The sequence below is a fragment of the Limanda limanda genome, chromosome 7 (assembly GCF_963576545.1).
Source record: "Limanda limanda chromosome 7, fLimLim1.1, whole genome shotgun sequence".
In the NCBI taxonomy this organism is placed as follows: Eukaryota; Metazoa; Chordata; class Actinopteri; order Pleuronectiformes; family Pleuronectidae; genus Limanda; species Limanda limanda.
The window spans coordinates 16,579,878-16,598,269 of record NC_083642.1 but is presented as its reverse complement, the minus strand read 5'-3'; the positions used below and the strand labels follow the sequence as shown (position 1 = coordinate 16,598,269).

The following is an 18,392-nucleotide window of genomic DNA, read 5'->3' as shown; positions in this document are numbered from 1 at the left end:
GTGAGTCCTCGGGCCCAAACAAAGCCACAAAAAAAAAGAAAAAAGAAAGGAGCATGAATGAGTGTTATTGTTAGACCTGCTAAGTTTGCTATGATTGATAAAAGGCAAAAGGCACTCCCATCTCAGCCGGCTCAGACCTCTTCTTCTTTCTGTTCCGAGTCATCGAGGAGGGGGAGACTGTTCACTACGTTTCCACCACGGAATTATATTGAACTTAAAAATAAAAAATCAAATCCTCAAAAACAGCCTTTCATGTGTTTCTGAACTGAAATTCTTGGCCTCCGAAAATAGGTCTGCATGCAAAATATGGAGCTCGCGACGCCCAACACTTCTAATCCTGATAACGCTGATTTGAATTAATGCAGGTTTAGGAAATGATTTACATTTTTTTACTCAGTTCACAAAAACATGAGACGAACACAATAGTTACAACAGTGTCTGAGAGGAGTTAAGAGGTTGGACACATTTTCCCAATCAGTCGTACAAGCTTTACACTAATACCAGAAGGAAAACAAGTTTACCAAATGTAAACAAATATCTTAGAACAACTCTACAGTACAGTTCCATGTACAATAAAATCTAGTGGTCTAATGCAAAAAATATCAACTTTTTAGATCCAAACGAGAAGATGAGTCATTTTTAAAGGGCTTTCCTGTTGCAAACTACGCAGTCATGCCCGCAGTTGTAATTCCATAAATTGCACTAAAGATAATGCTCAGTTTGCAGTAGGAAACCATCTAAAAAAATCCATCTTATATGTATTATTTCAACTTCTGATTAAATAGCTGGGCTGTGGAAAATAAAGTTGCAACAGGGCAAAACTGAAAAGTACTTTTCTCTCATTTCACTTTTCTTTCCAAAAACGAAACCGGCGACGGCAGAATTCAACCAGCGCAGCTCCGTCTGTCAGAGAGCTGCTCCTTCAGTACTTTGAAGGTTTTTTATTTTCCTCCCTACTTCTGTCAACACAAAAGCGGGCAGAAGACATTTTAAAGCTGCTGAGGAAATCTCTCTCCACGTCCAATTACACTGGCAGAAATGTTAGTACCCATAATTCAAGTTTAACAGCACAACAGAACCTGCTGGTCTGGTGTTTGTACCGCTGCACACAAAATTTAAATTTGTACATTAGCGTTTCTCTGAGTAAGATTATTACTCGAATTAAAAAAAAGAAAAAAAATCCCCTCTGTACAACAGTGAGATCTACTGGGAATGAAATACATGTGACATGTAGAGCATTGCCACCTGTGCAAGCAGAGCAAAGCATGTGTGAAGCTGAAACCATCCACCAGTCCTGCTTTACATGTTCGTAAAACAAAGGTTTTTTGTTTTTGCAACAACAAAGAAAAAGACAAAATAGACACAACTCTGTCATGGAAACCTCTGCTGAACAGTCCTGGGTTTCTCATCGTGAAGCAGACAGTTTTTGTACAAGCATGATGGAACAGCTTTTTGCGGGAAAATCTTTGCAACATGCTACAGCCTCTGTGACACAAATATTCTACATTACATACTGCGTTGTTTTAGATATTGGACCCTGTTGAGAAGGCCTTCACTAACACACTGACTAATTACATGGTTTCTTTATATTTACAAAATCTTTAAAAAGCAATTTATTTCTCTACACATACGACGCAAATATCCTCATGCACTAAAAATAAAAAAAATGTGAAAAGAAGATGCAGTCTACTTGTTAAAAGCAATTTTTTTTCACTGTGGACAACTAAGAAAACTCAAGTCAAGTGAGTTTAGCTGCAAACAAATCTAAAAGCATTAAGCAAGAATATACATCAGGGAAAAAAATGAAAATTATTCTCTGTTTGAACGCCTCTTGTCTGAGAAAAAATAAAAAGTGCAAGGTTGGCTTCCTCACTCAGTTCAAAACAAATGTAGGCCAAGTTTTCCTGGGAATTAAAATATAATAAATAAAAAAATAAGCAATCCGGTGATGACTACACTACACTGAGTACCACCACTAAGATAACAACAGGAAAACCTCGACGCTGAAGGGAATTTTTTTTGTGTTATTTTTTTTTTACATCCTGGCTCCTTAGACATGAATCTGTGGTATGTGTGTGTGTGTGTGTGTGTGTGTGTGTGTGTGTGTGTGTGTGAGTGTAACCCTCTGAGTACGTTTTAGTTGGTGATGTGTATGTCAGAGAGAGCTGTGTTGAGTGTACTATGCATTTGGTGTTTGTGTGTGTGTGAGTGCTTGTGTATTCATTCTAGTAGGTGAGGGTAGAGTCGTCCCATTCCAGCTGCTGCTGTCTGCTGGCCCCCTGCTGGTCCTCGGGCTCGGCGCCCTCCTCGTCCTCACTGCTCTCTGACTCAGCGCTTGTGATGTCATCTTCCTCCTCTCCATCCTCGCTCTCCTCCTCCTCTTCCTCATCATCCTCACTGCTGTGCTGGTCTTCGTACGTCTGAATTAGAGACAGAGGGGGAGAGGGGTCGTTTGTGTTGAGTCATTATGACGAATTTATGTTCTTAGTGATTAAGAATTGTTAGCTGCATAGCTGCATTATTGCTGAGACCAGTCAAAAGGAACTGGTGCAACCGGTGCAACTCTCTGTTCCTCTGATATATAACTCAAAGCAGTCATTTAATGCAAATAATAAAATGACATATTCCTGGGATTCAGTAGTAGTAAGAGTCATTAACTTATCGGATTGTCTTGGTTTTCTCTCTGTCATGATGATGTTTTTATCATTTTACTTATTCTACCAATGTCTGTTGTCGAAGTTAAAAAGAACTGCTTTCAGTTTATCCCAGTTAACAGTAATACAGTTACAAGTACGTCAGCCAATCATTTTATTCAGTCTGAATAAAATGTCACTTTGGACTTGTTGAAGACTTAAGGTGCTGTTCTCTTGTCTGGAGCATGAGACTATCTGGCTACACAAAATTCCTTTATATAAATTAGCGAGGTGAAAATCCAGAAATACCTACAACAAAGGTCCATCTCCATCCCTATGAGTCAATCATGACAGCTCAGATAAATCGAGGTTATGGTCACACATTGCCCAAAGAGAATTAGCAGGTGAAAAGCTGTCTGAGCTGCGACACAGCCACATTCAGTTGAGCTCAGAATTTTCAGTTCCACAGCTTTTCACTGGTCAATTCATTAATCTTGCCTTCTTGCAAACATTTTTATTTTTTTTTACCTCCATGGGGTTGACGGTGATGGTGAGAGCCGAGTCGTCCCAGTCCATCTCGTTCTCCTTGCCACTTTCCTGGTCTGTCATGGTTCGCTGGTGAGCAGCACGGATGCGGAACACGCCCAGGATGATCATGAACACCAGGAAGCTGACGCACACCACAATGACAATGGTGGCAGCGCTGGGAACAACTGTGAGGACGCAAACACACAAAAATGAGGTTAGACATATACTAAGAACAGTTTGCACATTGACGCATAAAAACCTTCAAACCCCTTCACGTGGTGACACCCAGCTTACATGTCTCAAGGGCTGCAGTTTCACGGTGGGTCAGTGCCAGCGTTAAATGGTTCTTAGTAAACTGCAGTTAAACACTTTCTGCAGCTCTAGGTGTGATTCTTTAAATAGTTTTGCCTTTCTGCTCCAAACATGCTCCACTTTGCACCATATTAGCAGCAAAGGGCCTCTCCTGTGTGATGGCAGACTTAGTGAGCCTGACAGCTCGGAAGATTACTAAAGCTGGGAAATAAAAGGTTGTGCCGCCTGTACAGATGTCACAGACAGCACTCAAGTGTAATCCCTCAACTTGTGTCAGTTACAAAAAAAAAACAGGCAAACAGCCAATGTTTCATACATGCCCTACTTCTAATTAATAGGCTGTAATCCAGCTACAGTAACGCTTGCCATAGCAGAGGCCAACTATTTATCTACAGCACAACAATTAAGCAGATTGCTAGTTTGATTATGATGTTGAGGATTAACTTTAACAGATAAATTAAACACTGCAAGTGGAGGGAGCTTCAGCAGGCCGCTGTCAACTTAAAGAGGATCAAGTGGAATCACAATTCAACAAGTGAAATATATACATGTATATCATATATAATCTGTTTTTAGACAAAAAGTAAAATTTTAACATGTTTTAGAACCAGTGCTACACCAGAGTTTGCTTGGATGGAGGCTGAACTTTAATTTGACCTCTTCTTTAATTTATTGCTAATCTTTGGAAGAGCTATAAACAAAACGAGAGAAATATGTTTTTCTTTAGCGTCAATCGACTTAATTTGGTTTTGTTTGATGATAAAAAGGCCAAACATTGCTCTGTGTTGTAGTGCAACATTTTAAATGTAAATCCTTCACGTTGAAGTACCTGAGGCTTGGTGAGCGTTGACCAGGTTGTGACCAGACAGATCCACAGAGGCGTGATGGATGGGGTTAATGAAATTGGGCTGCACCATGGCGTTGTTGGCATGCTCCACAGGATTGGCTGTGTGGATAACATTCACCTAGAGAGAATCAAAATAAGGACCACATTTGTAAACCGTCCCAAACTCTCATCAACACCCCTCCATTTTAGATGAAGCTTAAATGGGCATTTTGTGTGACTCTTTCATACTTCTTGTATGAAAGCGTCACTGTTGCGTGACCAAACGTCGTACCTCAACCTTGAAGTCATTGCTGATGTAGCGACCGTTGAGCTCAGAGCAGACCAGTTTGAACTTCCTGTCAAACAGCGCCTCAGTGTGCCAGTTCTTGTAACGGATCAGGTGCAGAACCTGTTCGTAGTTGGCCATGGTGTTCACACCTGGAACACAGAGAGAGGAGTTTGGGTCAAAGAGAAATCTGACCAGCAATAACCAGTAAGTGTGTCCTTATTGGAGGGAGACCATTATGTTTTTAGTATTTAGAAATGTATCCTTAAAAAGGAATCATGTAGTGTAAGTAACAGACTTTAAATCTTTGTAGTAGACAGTTTAAAAGCCTACAAACAGACAATATAGTTTGTAATAAGCTACACATTATATTATATAGATTACAAAGCTTTTTCTTTCTATGTGAAGTTGCTCTGTGCTCATCACTGTACCTGTGATGACGAGGCCCAGGTTAGAGGAGCTCATCTCCAGGCCGCGCGGCTGCAGCTGGGACATGTCCACCTCCAGGCTCTCGTGCTCCCCGTCCAGCTCGTCTCCCACAACACTCACTTCACACGTATCCAGGTTGTGCATGATCTCCTCTGACACCACTGCCTCTTGGACTGAATGAACAAAGGAAACAAGGTGAAGAGTTGTACATTACAGGTTTGTCCATTGTGCCTGTATTGTACATGTTTTCCTTCTGAAGTGTGAATGCACCAAGACTTGGAATTACTTCCTTGCATTTGGAAAAATCTGCTAGACTCAAGTCTTCTTCTGTATATGTGAAATATGTGATACACAACCATTTGGCTGCACTTCACAAGTCAAGTACAAAGACAAGTCAACAAGTTGTGAAAATTTAGAGCAGGGGAAAACAGTGAGCTGTCTTATTTTAGAGATTCAGAGAATGCTCCAGAAAAAACAATTGAGGGATAAGAGCAGACAACGAAGAATCACCCTCATCTTGAAGATTTAATATAGGGTGATACAACAGCCTAACCTCAGCTGCTTTAATAACATTGTCCATAATTCAAATATAAATAGGTTAAGTATGCATTTACATATCTAGTAGCTAATTATACCACATATACAGTGATCTTTGCTATCTGTCCTTCATCATTAACTCACTGAAGCTGACCGCACTGCTCTTAAAACAAATTTTATCCATGTTTACTGTTAAAAAATCTGAAAACTGTTACTTTGGGTTAATCTTCTTACAATGTACCTTTTTTAACAACAGAGCTGTAAGACACATAAAAACAGCTCAGGAAAAAAATTTCTTTTTTCTAATAAAGGTGATAATCACCTTGTTTCTCATCAAACTGATTATTTCATGCAGTTTCAGTTTTGCACCTTTGGACTGTGGAAGTGACTTTTAATCATGTCATTTGTTGGTTGAGTAAGGTGGGGCAGGGTAATGCAGGTAATAGCAAGAGATCACTGTAAGCCCTTTTGTCCCACATGGCCTGCTGTTCGCCACAGGACATGGTATCTCCCTGTATCTGTGTAAGCCTCGGTGCATGTCTATTGTCTCTCCTGCTCTTAGCTCATGTACAGGCCTAACAGATGGCACGGCTGGTCAACTGACCCCTCCCATAAAGTTGTAAACAACTTATCGCTTTTCTCACTCCCGCCCACTCGTTCCGTCTGTCCAATCCCTTCATCCCCCAGACCTAATCCTCAGGAGCTGCTATATGTCTACAAAGCCATCAACTGCACATTCACCGTGTTCAGCAGTAAGATTACATACAGTATGCGGCAGCGTTGAAGTAGAAAGTCAGCATATTTAAGTGAGAGGTTGAGCCGGCTATGAAGTGAAAATACCAATAATCCACTGAGAAAAATGGGTTTACTAATCCTCTTTAACATAATCAAAGGTTATGTAGGCGCCCTGTATGCATTTCTCTTACCCGTGGGGTCATCATCAGCTCCCTCCGTGACTTCAGTCTCAGCGTCAGCCTCCACCTCACGGGTGATGGTGCTCACGATGCGTAGCTCGGGGAACAGCGTCACACCTTCCTGGCTCTCAAATTCGGCAGCACTGCGGGCGAAGTGGTCAATGCCGCTCAGGCTGATCTTTGGTTCTTCGGGCTGCAGAACCATCACGTAACCCTCAGCATCTGGCACCGAAACGCAGGACTCCTCATTAAAGCATCTGGTGGGGAAGATAAAATATGAAATACCTGGAAATCAAAATCTTTTTTTTGTTACATTGGAAACCGGATATATAGATATATATAAATATATTATCTATATGTTATATATCTATATATATCTATATATGATCATGGATATAGTGATCAACCGTGTATATGGATTTAAAAGCTTTGGACCAAATCATGCTTATACAAATGCTGTTAAAATAATTTGGTTGTAGTGATGAAATCGTACGTTTACAGTGTTCATTAGGGCTCTTTTCATTATTGTTAAATGTAAAAGAAACAAATAACAATAAATTAATGATAAGTTTTTAGCTGGCTCTGTCAGTTATTTTATTGCTCCCGTTTGTGTCTTTGTCATTCGCTCTGCGCACTGCCAACCGAATCAAGCCAAACCAAGCACGCCCCGCCATCTTCTCCGGGTCTGCATTCATTGGCTTAGATGACAAATTCTGTTGTTTTTACCCAGTCTGAGTACATGTGTACACATGTTTGTGTGTGTGGGTGTGTGTGTCAGCATGTGTCTGCGTGAGAGAAAGAGAGAGAGAGTGAGTTGAGTCTAGAAGAGCTAAATTATGAATTAATGCACAACTATGAAGGAAGATTTTACTCCTTGCAGAAAAGTTTTGATCATTATGTGGTGATCATTAACGATATCGTGGAGGTCATTTCAAACAAATCAATGTTTTAACTTTAGTGGGTCAGAGACGTCAGCTAAGTCTGGGTCAGTGTGTGTATGTGTTTGTGAGAGAGTGAGAGAGACAAGGTAAGAAGCGGTGTCAGGTTGTGCTCAATGTGACATCACCCTTAACCGCCGTTAACTTTCCATTAAGTTCTCATATAGAGGCTACACAATTCAGTTATTGTAATCAAGCTCTTATGGTGTTCAATTTGGCCCGGGACAAATGTGATCACTATAAGCGGCTTCAACTGAAGGCGCCCTGATTCCATGATATATGTCAGCATGGTTATTGAGGAAAGACATAACATTGAGATGAACTGTTACAGGTTCATAACTAACATGACAAATGAAAGTGATAAATTGTAGCCACCAGTTCTGCCAACTGAGAGTAAGGAAAATAAATTGAGGAACTACTGCTAACTGCTCTTCATATAAAAATGCTTACTGCAGTTGTTTTTCTTCATTCATTTAGAAGTAATAGCACCACCAGTTAGAAATTTGCCCTGGCATGTAGAAATTGTAGGTATGAGGAGCATTCGACATAAGGTTTACACTGCTCAGTTAACACAGTTACACTTAGTTTATGCAGATTAGTGTGTATGCAGACGAAAACAAATATGAAACTTGGATTAGGCTCAGCAGAAACCGCGACACTTGTTTTTTTAATACATTATTATCTGTTATAGTCCTACTGTTTTGTTACTGAATTTATCTCTCTTAATATACATTCTTAAAAAAAATATACATCATAGAGGTAGAGAAATCAAAATGCACAATCCTTCACTACCAAAACAGCTCATGTTTACTCTGTTATGGAAATCAGATAAAACCTTTGACCTCTGTTTCGTTCAACAAACCATCCTCACATTTTAGGCAGAAAGACGAACCCTCTCTGAATGATTATGAGATAGAAATAACCTGTCTCTTGCACATTGGGCTGCTACTGACAGACAGACGAGGTGACAAGATAGAAACCGAGCAGAGAAGATAATAACAAGTGGTGAAGCATTTTTGGCGTCTGTGACTCACTTGACGGTGGTGGAGATGCGAAGGTGCCTGATGCCAGGTGTGGGGAACTGGCGAGAGTTCAAATAGGAGATGTGCTGCATGACCTTGTCAAAGGCATCGATGTCGTCGCCCTCCACGGTCAGAGAGGACTGGTTGGGGTTGATCTCCACCTGAGAGAAGAAAATATGGTGACGGACTGTGAAGTTGGAGGCAAGATTGTCTACTAAAGCCGATTGAATTCATCACACTTCTTCAGGCCTTGACAAACTGTTCAAAAAATCTTCAACCGCTTACAAATCACACATAAACAGTGAGCTCCAAAATTCGGAGAACACGTTTCCATTCACTTGAATAGGAGAGTCATCTGAGACATTTTAAATGCAATCTGCCAAAGCTGCTGAGAGACTTTGCTTTTCCTTGAGCTTGAAATTGCTGAGAACCACAGACAGACCATCTTCTTGAAGCACAAATACATCCAGCCTGACAGAGGTTGAATGAGTCCTCACCTTGACAGCTGAAGAGACCTCCTCAGGCAGCTGCACATCCAGGCCCTCCTTGCATGTGTACAAACAGTCGATCACCTTCTTGTTCTCCAGTTTTCCAGAGCGAATCATGAGCCCTGCAAGGTTCCCTCGGAAAAACTGACCCATACGAGCGTTTCCGCCTGGACACAACAGGAAAGGATGTGGAAAGGAAAACAGTCAAACACACACACACGTAAAAAAAGCAGCTACTAAAGTGTATATTCCACAAACTTCACCTTTTCTACCAGGTGATATAAGCATGCTTTCTCAATGTGCAACGCTGGTGTGAATGGATTTCATGCAAGTTAGAATGTGTGCCCTTCCGAGGCCTGAGGCCCAGAGAGCATGACAGAACAATGATGGATGAGCTTATACAAAACAGTAAACACATGCAACTTCTGCATTAACGGGGTGAACCGCTGCCTTACTTTGGGAAAAAAATGGCGTCAACAGAGAAAAAACAGGAAAAACAAAGTGGGGATTATCTACGATAGTGATGAAATTAATCCTCCTATGTCACCTTTTTCTATAGTGGAATATCTGAAGTTTGGAGGCTTGAAATTTCACAATAACTGTGTGTTTCTGTGAGGTGCAAAAATCCTGTCGGGTTAAAGGTGAAACAACCGTGTTGTCTTCTTGCTGAACAATAATGAGCATAAATCTGCACCACAGCAGTGAGTCAGAAACAAACCTGGACTTTCAAATCTCAAGGTCACGCAGTGTGTGTGTGTGTGTGTGTTTGTGTGCGCACAGCTCTGCTATCTGATATGGAGGAGCTGACCCCAAGGTCACGTTCTGAAAGGCAAGCCAGCACATCCAAAATGCTGCAGCCACGTCAGTTTTGTACTTGCTTTATGTCTATTTTTGTTCTGCTCCTGTATCAGGTTGTAGAGAAAAACAACTGCCTCACCGCTGCAGCGAGGAGAGCGTAAAAATGGAGGGTGAAGAAAATGCAAAAACGAATAATAAGGTTGCATCTATTCTGCATCATGCTGCAAACATCAAACAGTTCATTCTGCATCTAGAATGTGAGAGAATCATTCTAGTGGAAATGGCGTGACAATGCAGTTAGCATGGTGGGACATTGTGGACACAAGGAGTAAGGGAAAGACTTGAGCAACCTGAGGTGGGCTCAGAGACTGTCTCAGTGTCATTTTCATGTCCTGAGTTTTCTGTAAAGGACAGAAACAAGAGAGCAGGGAGAGAAAGAGGGGAAGATTGAGGATCTGCAGGAAAGATTCAGACGCTACATACGAGGTTGAGGTGCAAGAGAGTTAATCTAACAGATTACCAGGAAGCATTACAGCATATTTTTACTAATCATCTGTTAAACATAATTAAATGTTACAGATTCAAATTATCAGTCAAATGTAACAGGAATTCATGTTTTTCATTAATTGTCTCTGTGCTTCTGATTTAGTCGTATTGAAACTTTTTGCCAAACAAGAGAGTTAAGACTCATTTCCCTTTCTTGCTTTAAGAGTTTACCTTGCCAGCAGGCACCAATCGTGAGCTGAGATGCAATCTTGGAGGCGTGCAGCGGGTAGTCCTCTGTAACCAGGAAGGGCTCAAACGTAGTTCCATCCACAAACAGAGACACGGTGGGGAACTCCACGTTCAGCACATAGTGATGCCATTCTTTGTCACACGCCTGTGGGTAACACAACAGAGCTGAAATCCACACTGTGAAAGTTGTAGAGTACAATACAACAAGCTTTAGTTAAATGCAGTTTAATTTGCTGTCGCAGGCTGCTTGGTGGTAGAAGCGGCTGACCTGGTCAAGTTTCCAGTGAAACTCGGCTGGTTTGTAGTTCTCGGCTTCAGATGGATCCTGACGGAGGAGAAGGATCAGTCTGCAGTTGTGGACGTAGAGAGAGTAGTGGTGCCTGTTCATCTCTGCAGAGGAGAATATGAGAGAGGGAACTGGGATGTGAAATATCAGGACCAAAACATTCAGGAGATTGGTGATTATTTTGAATCAAGTGCACACACTAATGCACAGAATCTATAAAACACCACGGCATTAACCACAGTTAGATAATAGAGGGGAAATCTTAAATCTCGAGGGAAATGGTATCGTTATTTATTTTTTCTACGCAGAAGTAGTAAGAAAATTACAAGGGAGCTCTGACAGTTACCAGCACAAGCTCATAACTATGGAGCTTAATCCATCTGAAATATGTAACTACTGGGATTTGTAATGAGCTCATGAAAATAATACCACTTGCTGATTCAAAGAATGCCTTCACAGGTTCTCACACAGACAGAGATGTTACCCTACGTATTGTTCTGTGACCTGGAAATGAAACTACAGCTTATTTTCTCAGAGGAAGGCCTCAAAAAACGACAGAATCAAAGAGTTGAGATTGATCTGTACATTACATTTTTGTGCTTTTCTTAATATATATATCCATAGGCTTAGTATTTTAGAAAGTGTCAATACATTGCGCTATAATTAGTGCGCATTCGGTTATAGATTTAGATCTTTTAAATATACAGTGAATTTGTAGTTTCTTGGGTAATCATCTAAATTTTATGAATTGTTTAATTTCCTTTATATTTAAATACTTTATATGTACACCAGGAGTGCATCTATGTAGGCCACCGTGTTTTTTTTTTACAGTTTTTATGACGACTGAAGGCTTCCACAGGTTCTCTATCATGTTTGGATGGGTAGGGTGTGTGAGTGGTATTCAGCTTCAACATGCAACTTCACCACAAGATATCACTAAGTTCTACACACTAAACCTTTAACAAACACAAACTAAATTTATATTTTCACTCTGTAAAAATGAATGACCAGCTTCTTATTAAAAAACAACAATTTGCTCAACCGAGTTTCACAAATATTAAGATTTGTCTGTTTGCTTTTTGTGAACAATAATACTGGTTTATTGAAGCGGATGGACAAATAAGGTTAGAAGTTTTAAGACACTTTGGTGAGTTATGATGCGAATTGTAATGAATTTACCACAAAATAACAAATACATTTTGAAGTGAACATGATTTTTTGTTTCACAGTTAGTATTTAAAAGTGAAACATTAATGTTTCTGTGAAGCAGACAGTGTGTTGAATGGTCGTCATGAACGGTGCTGAGATCATGGCTATGGAAGGTTCCTGTCCAGGCCGCAGCCGTTCTGATGTAATCCTTCTTACATAAGCAATCGGATAGAGGCTGATGAACTGCCCCCCCCCTCTCTGGCCAGGATGCAGACTTTAAAGTCAGTAAGATCAAGGAGCTTAGAGCCTAAAGTTACTTATTAGCTTATTAGATATATAGATATTATATTTAAGAAATGACATGTGCAGCAACAATGAGTATGTCACTTAGTTTTGTCACCTTCAGTAGACACCAGCCATTTGAATTCAATACAGGATGCTGACATTTTCAGATAATTGATTACAGTCTGGTACAATACAATATTGGTACGGTACAAGTGTAATGTATTTTTGTGCACTGCCTCAATGTATTTCCAGCACTAGAGTCCAAAGGCACAATGAGATAATTTTATTTGACTGTTTAATTAAAGGTATATTCACATTTAAAATTTAAAGTTTGACTTAAAAATATGACATAACAAGTTAATGTTGTGTAATGTGGTCATGTACCAATAGTCTTCATATTAGAAAATCAGTAAAATAAACTGAAATGAGGCAACAATCAAACCTCATGTCCAATTTCTTCCTAACAGCTTTGAAGATGTTACCTGTCTTGTCAGAGTTGCAGAGGATGGTCTCCTTCTCATGGGCCCCGGGGCCATGTCTCATCCACACAGAGATGGTGAAGGGTTCCTTCAGGCTGGTGCTCACCATGCCCTCGGGGACCTTGATGGCCTGGGTACCATTGAACTCAAACACCTGGTCACTGTCGTGCCCGTTATCGGTGGGCAGCCCGACCGTCCAGTTGGCAGAGCTGCTAGGTGCAGGGAGGAGCTCCACTGTACCAGAGCTCGCACCTGGAAAAAAAATAAAATGGGGCAGATGCAATTATATTGGGCATTTGAGAATATTACAATAACTGTTATTCCATCGGTTGACAATAACCATTCCCTGTGGAGAAATTACATACCACACAGCTTGTGCAGAGACTTCTCAGAATAGGTGTCACGGTCACAGCCCTTCCCGATATGGTTGGTTTCCAGTTCAATACTGGCTCGGATAGAGGTGATTGGTTCATCACAGGTCTCCAAGTGCATGCTGGGGAAAAGGGCCAGGCTACCAGTGCCAGGCTCATATTCAATCCTCTTATTGAAGCCTGAAAGAGGAAGATTGAGTGTGAAAATGAAAATGGAGTGAAAATGGATCCTTCAGCACAGCACAGACAAAACGTGAGCAGTCAATACAGAGGCTGTCAACAGTAATTGTCCATTAACAAGTACTTCAGTTCTTTCACACATGAGAAAAGGCCTCTTTACAAAGGAGTAAAATGACCTTTTTGACAATGGCAACCTGTGTTAAGTTGGTAGATGGCTTTGGTTCATCAAAGACACACCTAACTAGTGATGAATGTTGAGCTACAGCAAGTAGAGGAGAGCTTTGCTACCTTGCCAGCTGGGTTTGCAGGTGGGTTTGACGCTGATCTTGACCAGCACGTCCTCTGAGGCACGGTTCTTTCCACAGTCGTAGGCGGTCACAGTCAGCTTATACATGCGCTCCTTGCCGTAGCTCAGTTTCTCTGTGTTCTTAATGAAGCCTGAACAAAGCAAGTGAAATAACATTGAATGAGGCAACAGATCAGATAACAGGTATAACATTTTTTTCTAAGCAGCCCACCCAAACATGACATATTATGTTATATATATTACATTAAGCAGAAATACGGAATAGAAATCTATGCACAAAAAGGGGTTCACTGTCAGACTTTACCAAGTCATGAGAATGTGATCAGTATTTATGTTATTAAAAGAATGTAATGGCATTTGCTTCGCTAAGTTTAGATCTTATCTGAGGTTAATTTGTTCCCATCGTAAACTATCACAGTTGAACACTATCACCAACATTATGAATCATTGTGAATTCTAGCCCCTGTATCACCTGTTTGTATTTCCTCTTTATCAGAACCAGCATCAGATCAGCTTAGCCTGGATTTCTGATGTTGTATTTCACTGGATCTTTCATTTTGTTTAACAAGACACAGAAACAATCCTGCAGCCGGATACAAATCACTGACCAGTGCGGGCGACATTTCAAGGAGATGGACATTGTTTCACAAGTGAATTTTAAATGACAGTCTTTTGGCACCATTGTTTACACAGATCGATAGGCGATGTGATGTGTTTGAATAAAATTGCTGGCTCTTAGGCACACTGCAGCTTTTTCCCCAATAAGACTTAAGTGATGGTCCTCACCTTCTTTGTCGACGGTGAAGGGCACATCAGGGGTGACAATCTCGTAGTTGCAGATTTGGCTGAACTGGAACGAGCAGTCGGCGTCCACTGCCTCCACCTTCAGGATGCTGTCATACTTCTTTCCCTCGATAACGGTGGCTTTGTAGGACTTCTCCTTGAACACGGGTGAATACTCGTTGATGTCGTTCACTTGTATGTGGACGGTGGCCCTGATAGGGACATTTCAAAGTTAGGGCACTGGCAACTGGGGATGTTCAAAAGACATACTTCATGAAAAAAAATATAACCCAAGCAAAAATATTCTATCATCATACTTCATGATGATTTTGAGATCCATTTATTTATTTAAAGGGGTCATGAAGAAAGAGGAGAATAAAAGAAATGTCTTAATCTGTGTAATAAAAAGGAATATTTCCGGTAGCTATGGATATGCATATGAAGCTCTATGCTGTTTGATGCCAGCCTTGAATTGTAAATTATTTTTGTCGTTCTTGTGTTTTCTGACAGTTGCAACAGACACAAAGGCTATTTCCACAACTGTATTCTTTCATTCTTGTTACCATAGCTACTGACATATTTCGTACAATTATGCTTTGGGCATCACTGCGTCAACAGTTCCAGCACATCAATGAAATAATAATTTAGCTTTTGAATTCATGGTAAAATAATAAAAACCAGAACAGAACAGTATTCACAGTTCTGTCGTTTGCTTTGCTGTCACTTTCCACAGCAAATGGGTAAATTTCATGTGAGCTGCACCTCAAGAGTTACATCTGAAAGATTAAGCCTACATAGATGTGAGAGGGTAGACTTCAGTTTAATATTTAATATTTAAGACTGTGGCTGTATAAGAGAATGCAAATATCCAAGTCAGCTGCAGACTTTCTCCGAGTTTCTCCCGCCAGCCCGATAGTAAATGTCTATCGAATGTCTGAGTCTGAGTCCATGTGAGAATACAGCAGGAAAACTCTGGAGAATTCACCATAAATTATGTAGTTTCTAACATGTGAAGACGAGATTCAAGAGCTTTTGGTTAAAATGTGCTATTCCCAGCGGAAATTATATATTATGTCCTGCCTCCTGCATGTTCTACTCACGGCTCGTCAGACTCGGACAATCTCCTGCTGCATTCTGCATAAATGAAAGGCAAAATCTGGAGAGTGTCCGGACCCTATTGTCGTAAATGTTTTCAGGGTTAATGTCTGAAAACAGCTTGAGAAAAGGTTAGGACTCAGTTTAGGCAAAGGGCCTTGTGAACTGGCAACGGGTGACTCACTTGTGGGACTTCTTCATGTTGGCACCATCAGGACCCTCTCCACAGTCGTAAGCCTGGATGGTGAAGGTGTGCTCCTTTTGCAGCTCACAGTCCAGCTTTTCCTTGGTCCGGATGACCCCCTCGCCAGTGGACTTGTCAAGGACCACTGCCTCAAAGGGGACATTCTGCCCGTGGATCCTGAAGCCGCAAATCTCACCTGAACACGTCAAGAGCCAAAGGAGACTTTGCTCAGATAACTGACGACAGATGGGAAATTACATTGTTCAAAATGAACAATTATGTTCAAGCAAAGAAACCATAAATTCACGCAAAAAAAGAAAAGAAAAAGATCAGCCACAGTTTTTTGGGAGCCGGGGATTTGTAGATTGGGATGGGTGGTGTCTGTGGAGGAAGCCCAAAAGCACTGTCATATGGGTGAGTAGTTTTGGGGGAGGGGGGTCGGGAGAGGGTGTGGGATATCTAGTATCAGTACAAAAGTGTCTTTTCCAAGCCACTTAAAAACATTGCATCCAGTCATGCAGGCAGAAACTGAAAAGATGTGGACAGGCATTTCACAGGAATACTTGAGATACTCAAAATTCATGAAACCAAGTATAAAGTAAGTACATCAAGAACAATATTAGAAGGTCATTTCTCTCTGTTATGAATAAAAATTACAAACGATCTAATCAGGAATAAATTAACATAAATAAAAGGAAAATTAAAGCAAAATGTTAACTCTTTACAATAGAGAACATTGTGTAAAAGGGATCCAGCATCAATTCAGCCATCAAACCCCAAAAGGTCTGTGAAAGAAAAAAAATCTCAGACAACACCTCCATTATAATATTCATTTTTTCGTAATTGAAAGAAGTCTTCCTGTGTAATTTTGCCTCTCACCCGAAACTACTGGAAAATTAATTCAAATAAAATCATAAAGAACTGAACCGGTAACAGTATTCAAACAGAAAAGTACTGGATGAGAACTGGGGTTAGAAATATCAACTTGCTTGACATCCACATCAAATGACAACTGCAGCCATGCTAATGGTAAAGATTAGTGGTGAAGATTTAACTCAAAGAGATCCACTGAGGCAAAGATGCAACAACAGAAACTTTGCAGAAGAGAGAGTTTGCATTAGTTAACAATCTCAGCAGCTTTCATTTGAAGATTTGAATGTGAGAAAAATCCACAGGAGTCACTGTAGCTGCTCAGACCTGATTTGTCACATAGAGGCAAGACGAACATGTCAGTGCCTTTGAGACGTTCACTTTCAGAACGTTTCTTCTCTTTAAATATCAAATCCATTGTGAATTTCGGCTCCAATTGACTTCATAGGTTCTGAAATCATCGTCTTACTTTTTTTATTTAACTGTCTTAAATTGGATTGTATTGGACAGAATGACAGCAGAGTGACTGACAACTCCTGTTTTAAGCAGCGCTCCGTTTCCTGGTGACAGCTGAAAAACTGTTAGGGTCTGCAAACTGCAATGGATGTCTCATGCACAGATATTTCTAAGTAGAGTCAGCCCCACATCACACTTTTCAAGATGTTGGAACGTCAACATATTCAGGGTGAGAAAAAAACCAAAATCAAGAAAACCAAATGGGGAGATTACGGAGCATGGCGGGAGTTGCTGTGTAAATGTGTGGATGCTGTTTGTTTTATTTGTTTTTTGCGTTAGTGGGTTAATAGTAACAACTAAGCACAAGGCAGAAGAAAGAGCCCAAGATCACCTTCATCAGTGAGGGTCACCTCAAAACTCTCTACAAGGAAGGGAGAGAAGATAAATCCAGATCAGTTAGAAGAAGAGTTGGAAGCTCAGAGAAAACACAAGGAGGACAGGAAGGAGAGACACTCTATAAGCTCACAAAACCCTTCACAAGCAAAGAATATGCTGCCAGTTGAAAGAAAGTATGGTTTAAAACAGATGGATGAGTCTTTGCGGTTTAAAAAACATCACAATTACATTTGTGGAAACTAGTTCATCAGTTTTTTTAATTAATTGAGTCCTGCATCCAGAAGGATCCAACACTTTGAGACCTTTTCTCCCATTCAAATGAATGAAGAATTATTTTTTCTGCTTGGCTGTTTGTTTACGGCCTGTCAGGGCCTCCAGTGAGATGGACGGGGTCATTTTGTTTTCACCTACTAAACAAAATGGTTTGTCACATTAGGGGCTGCTGTCCGGGGCCAGTCACGCTGTGGGGGAGTTGTGGGCCTTTGTGTTCTCTAGTGAGCTCTAATGACCAGCTCACATTAAGGCTTTAGGAATTCCTCAGCTTGTTCCTGGTCACACTGGCCTCTCATCTCAGATCAGGTCAGCCATCATAGAGACTGTTATGTATTGATTTTAGTCTTGACATGCACCGGTCATTTAGCTGTTGGTGCTTATAAATAAATAATAAATACAGTGACGTAATTTCTATTTACAGGAAAATGGATCCAAATGCTGTTGTTCAGTGGTGTCTAATGAACCCATTTGCAGGACATGTGCTGCAGGAAAACAATTTTTTTCTCTCAGCTTGTCTATTATTTTTCCTCCATTGGTGTGTTTTGGTTTGAACTAAACAAAACTGTATTTAAGGTCCAATCAACTGACCTCAAGTACCACACATACATACAACACACAGAAACACAGCCTCACTGTATGGCCCTAAACACACAGTGCAAACCGCTACAGGGGCTCCTCTCTCATTGAAGGCTCACCTATTCACGCTGATCTGACTTAAGAGCCTGTGATTGGACTTTTGCATGGCCTGTGGGTCAGCTTTACAGTGAACCCTGTTTGTTGGCACAGATGGGCCGACTAGAAAGAGCCTGGCACAGCAGAGCTAGTCACTTCT

The 18,392-nt window shown here is 40.8% G+C and overlaps 1 protein-coding gene across 1 annotated transcript in view; it reads right to left on the bottom strand.

The window, feature by feature from the left end:
- Positions 1-2,088: 2,088 nt before the first annotated feature.
- clstn1 (calsyntenin 1) overlaps positions 2,089-18,392 on the bottom strand; it is a 30,760-nt gene continuing 14,456 nt past the window's right edge. The window contains exons 3-17 of the mRNA XM_061074734.1: positions 15,566-15,761; positions 14,290-14,498; positions 13,485-13,634; positions 13,011-13,196; positions 12,649-12,897; positions 10,715-10,836; positions 10,429-10,591; positions 8,923-9,080; positions 8,438-8,586; positions 6,478-6,722; positions 5,017-5,187; positions 4,592-4,737; positions 4,303-4,438; positions 3,162-3,346; positions 2,089-2,420 (exon numbers count right to left, since the gene is read on the bottom strand). Of these exons, the coding sequence (XP_060930717.1) occupies positions 2,226-2,420; positions 3,162-3,346; positions 4,303-4,438; positions 4,592-4,737; positions 5,017-5,187; positions 6,478-6,722; positions 8,438-8,586; positions 8,923-9,080; positions 10,429-10,591; positions 10,715-10,836; positions 12,649-12,897; positions 13,011-13,196; positions 13,485-13,634; positions 14,290-14,498; positions 15,566-15,761 (2,660 nt within the window). The 3' untranslated portion in view covers positions 2,089-2,225. The remainder of the gene's footprint in view (positions 2,421-3,161; positions 3,347-4,302; positions 4,439-4,591; positions 4,738-5,016; positions 5,188-6,477; positions 6,723-8,437; positions 8,587-8,922; positions 9,081-10,428; positions 10,592-10,714; positions 10,837-12,648; positions 12,898-13,010; positions 13,197-13,484; positions 13,635-14,289; positions 14,499-15,565; positions 15,762-18,392) is intronic.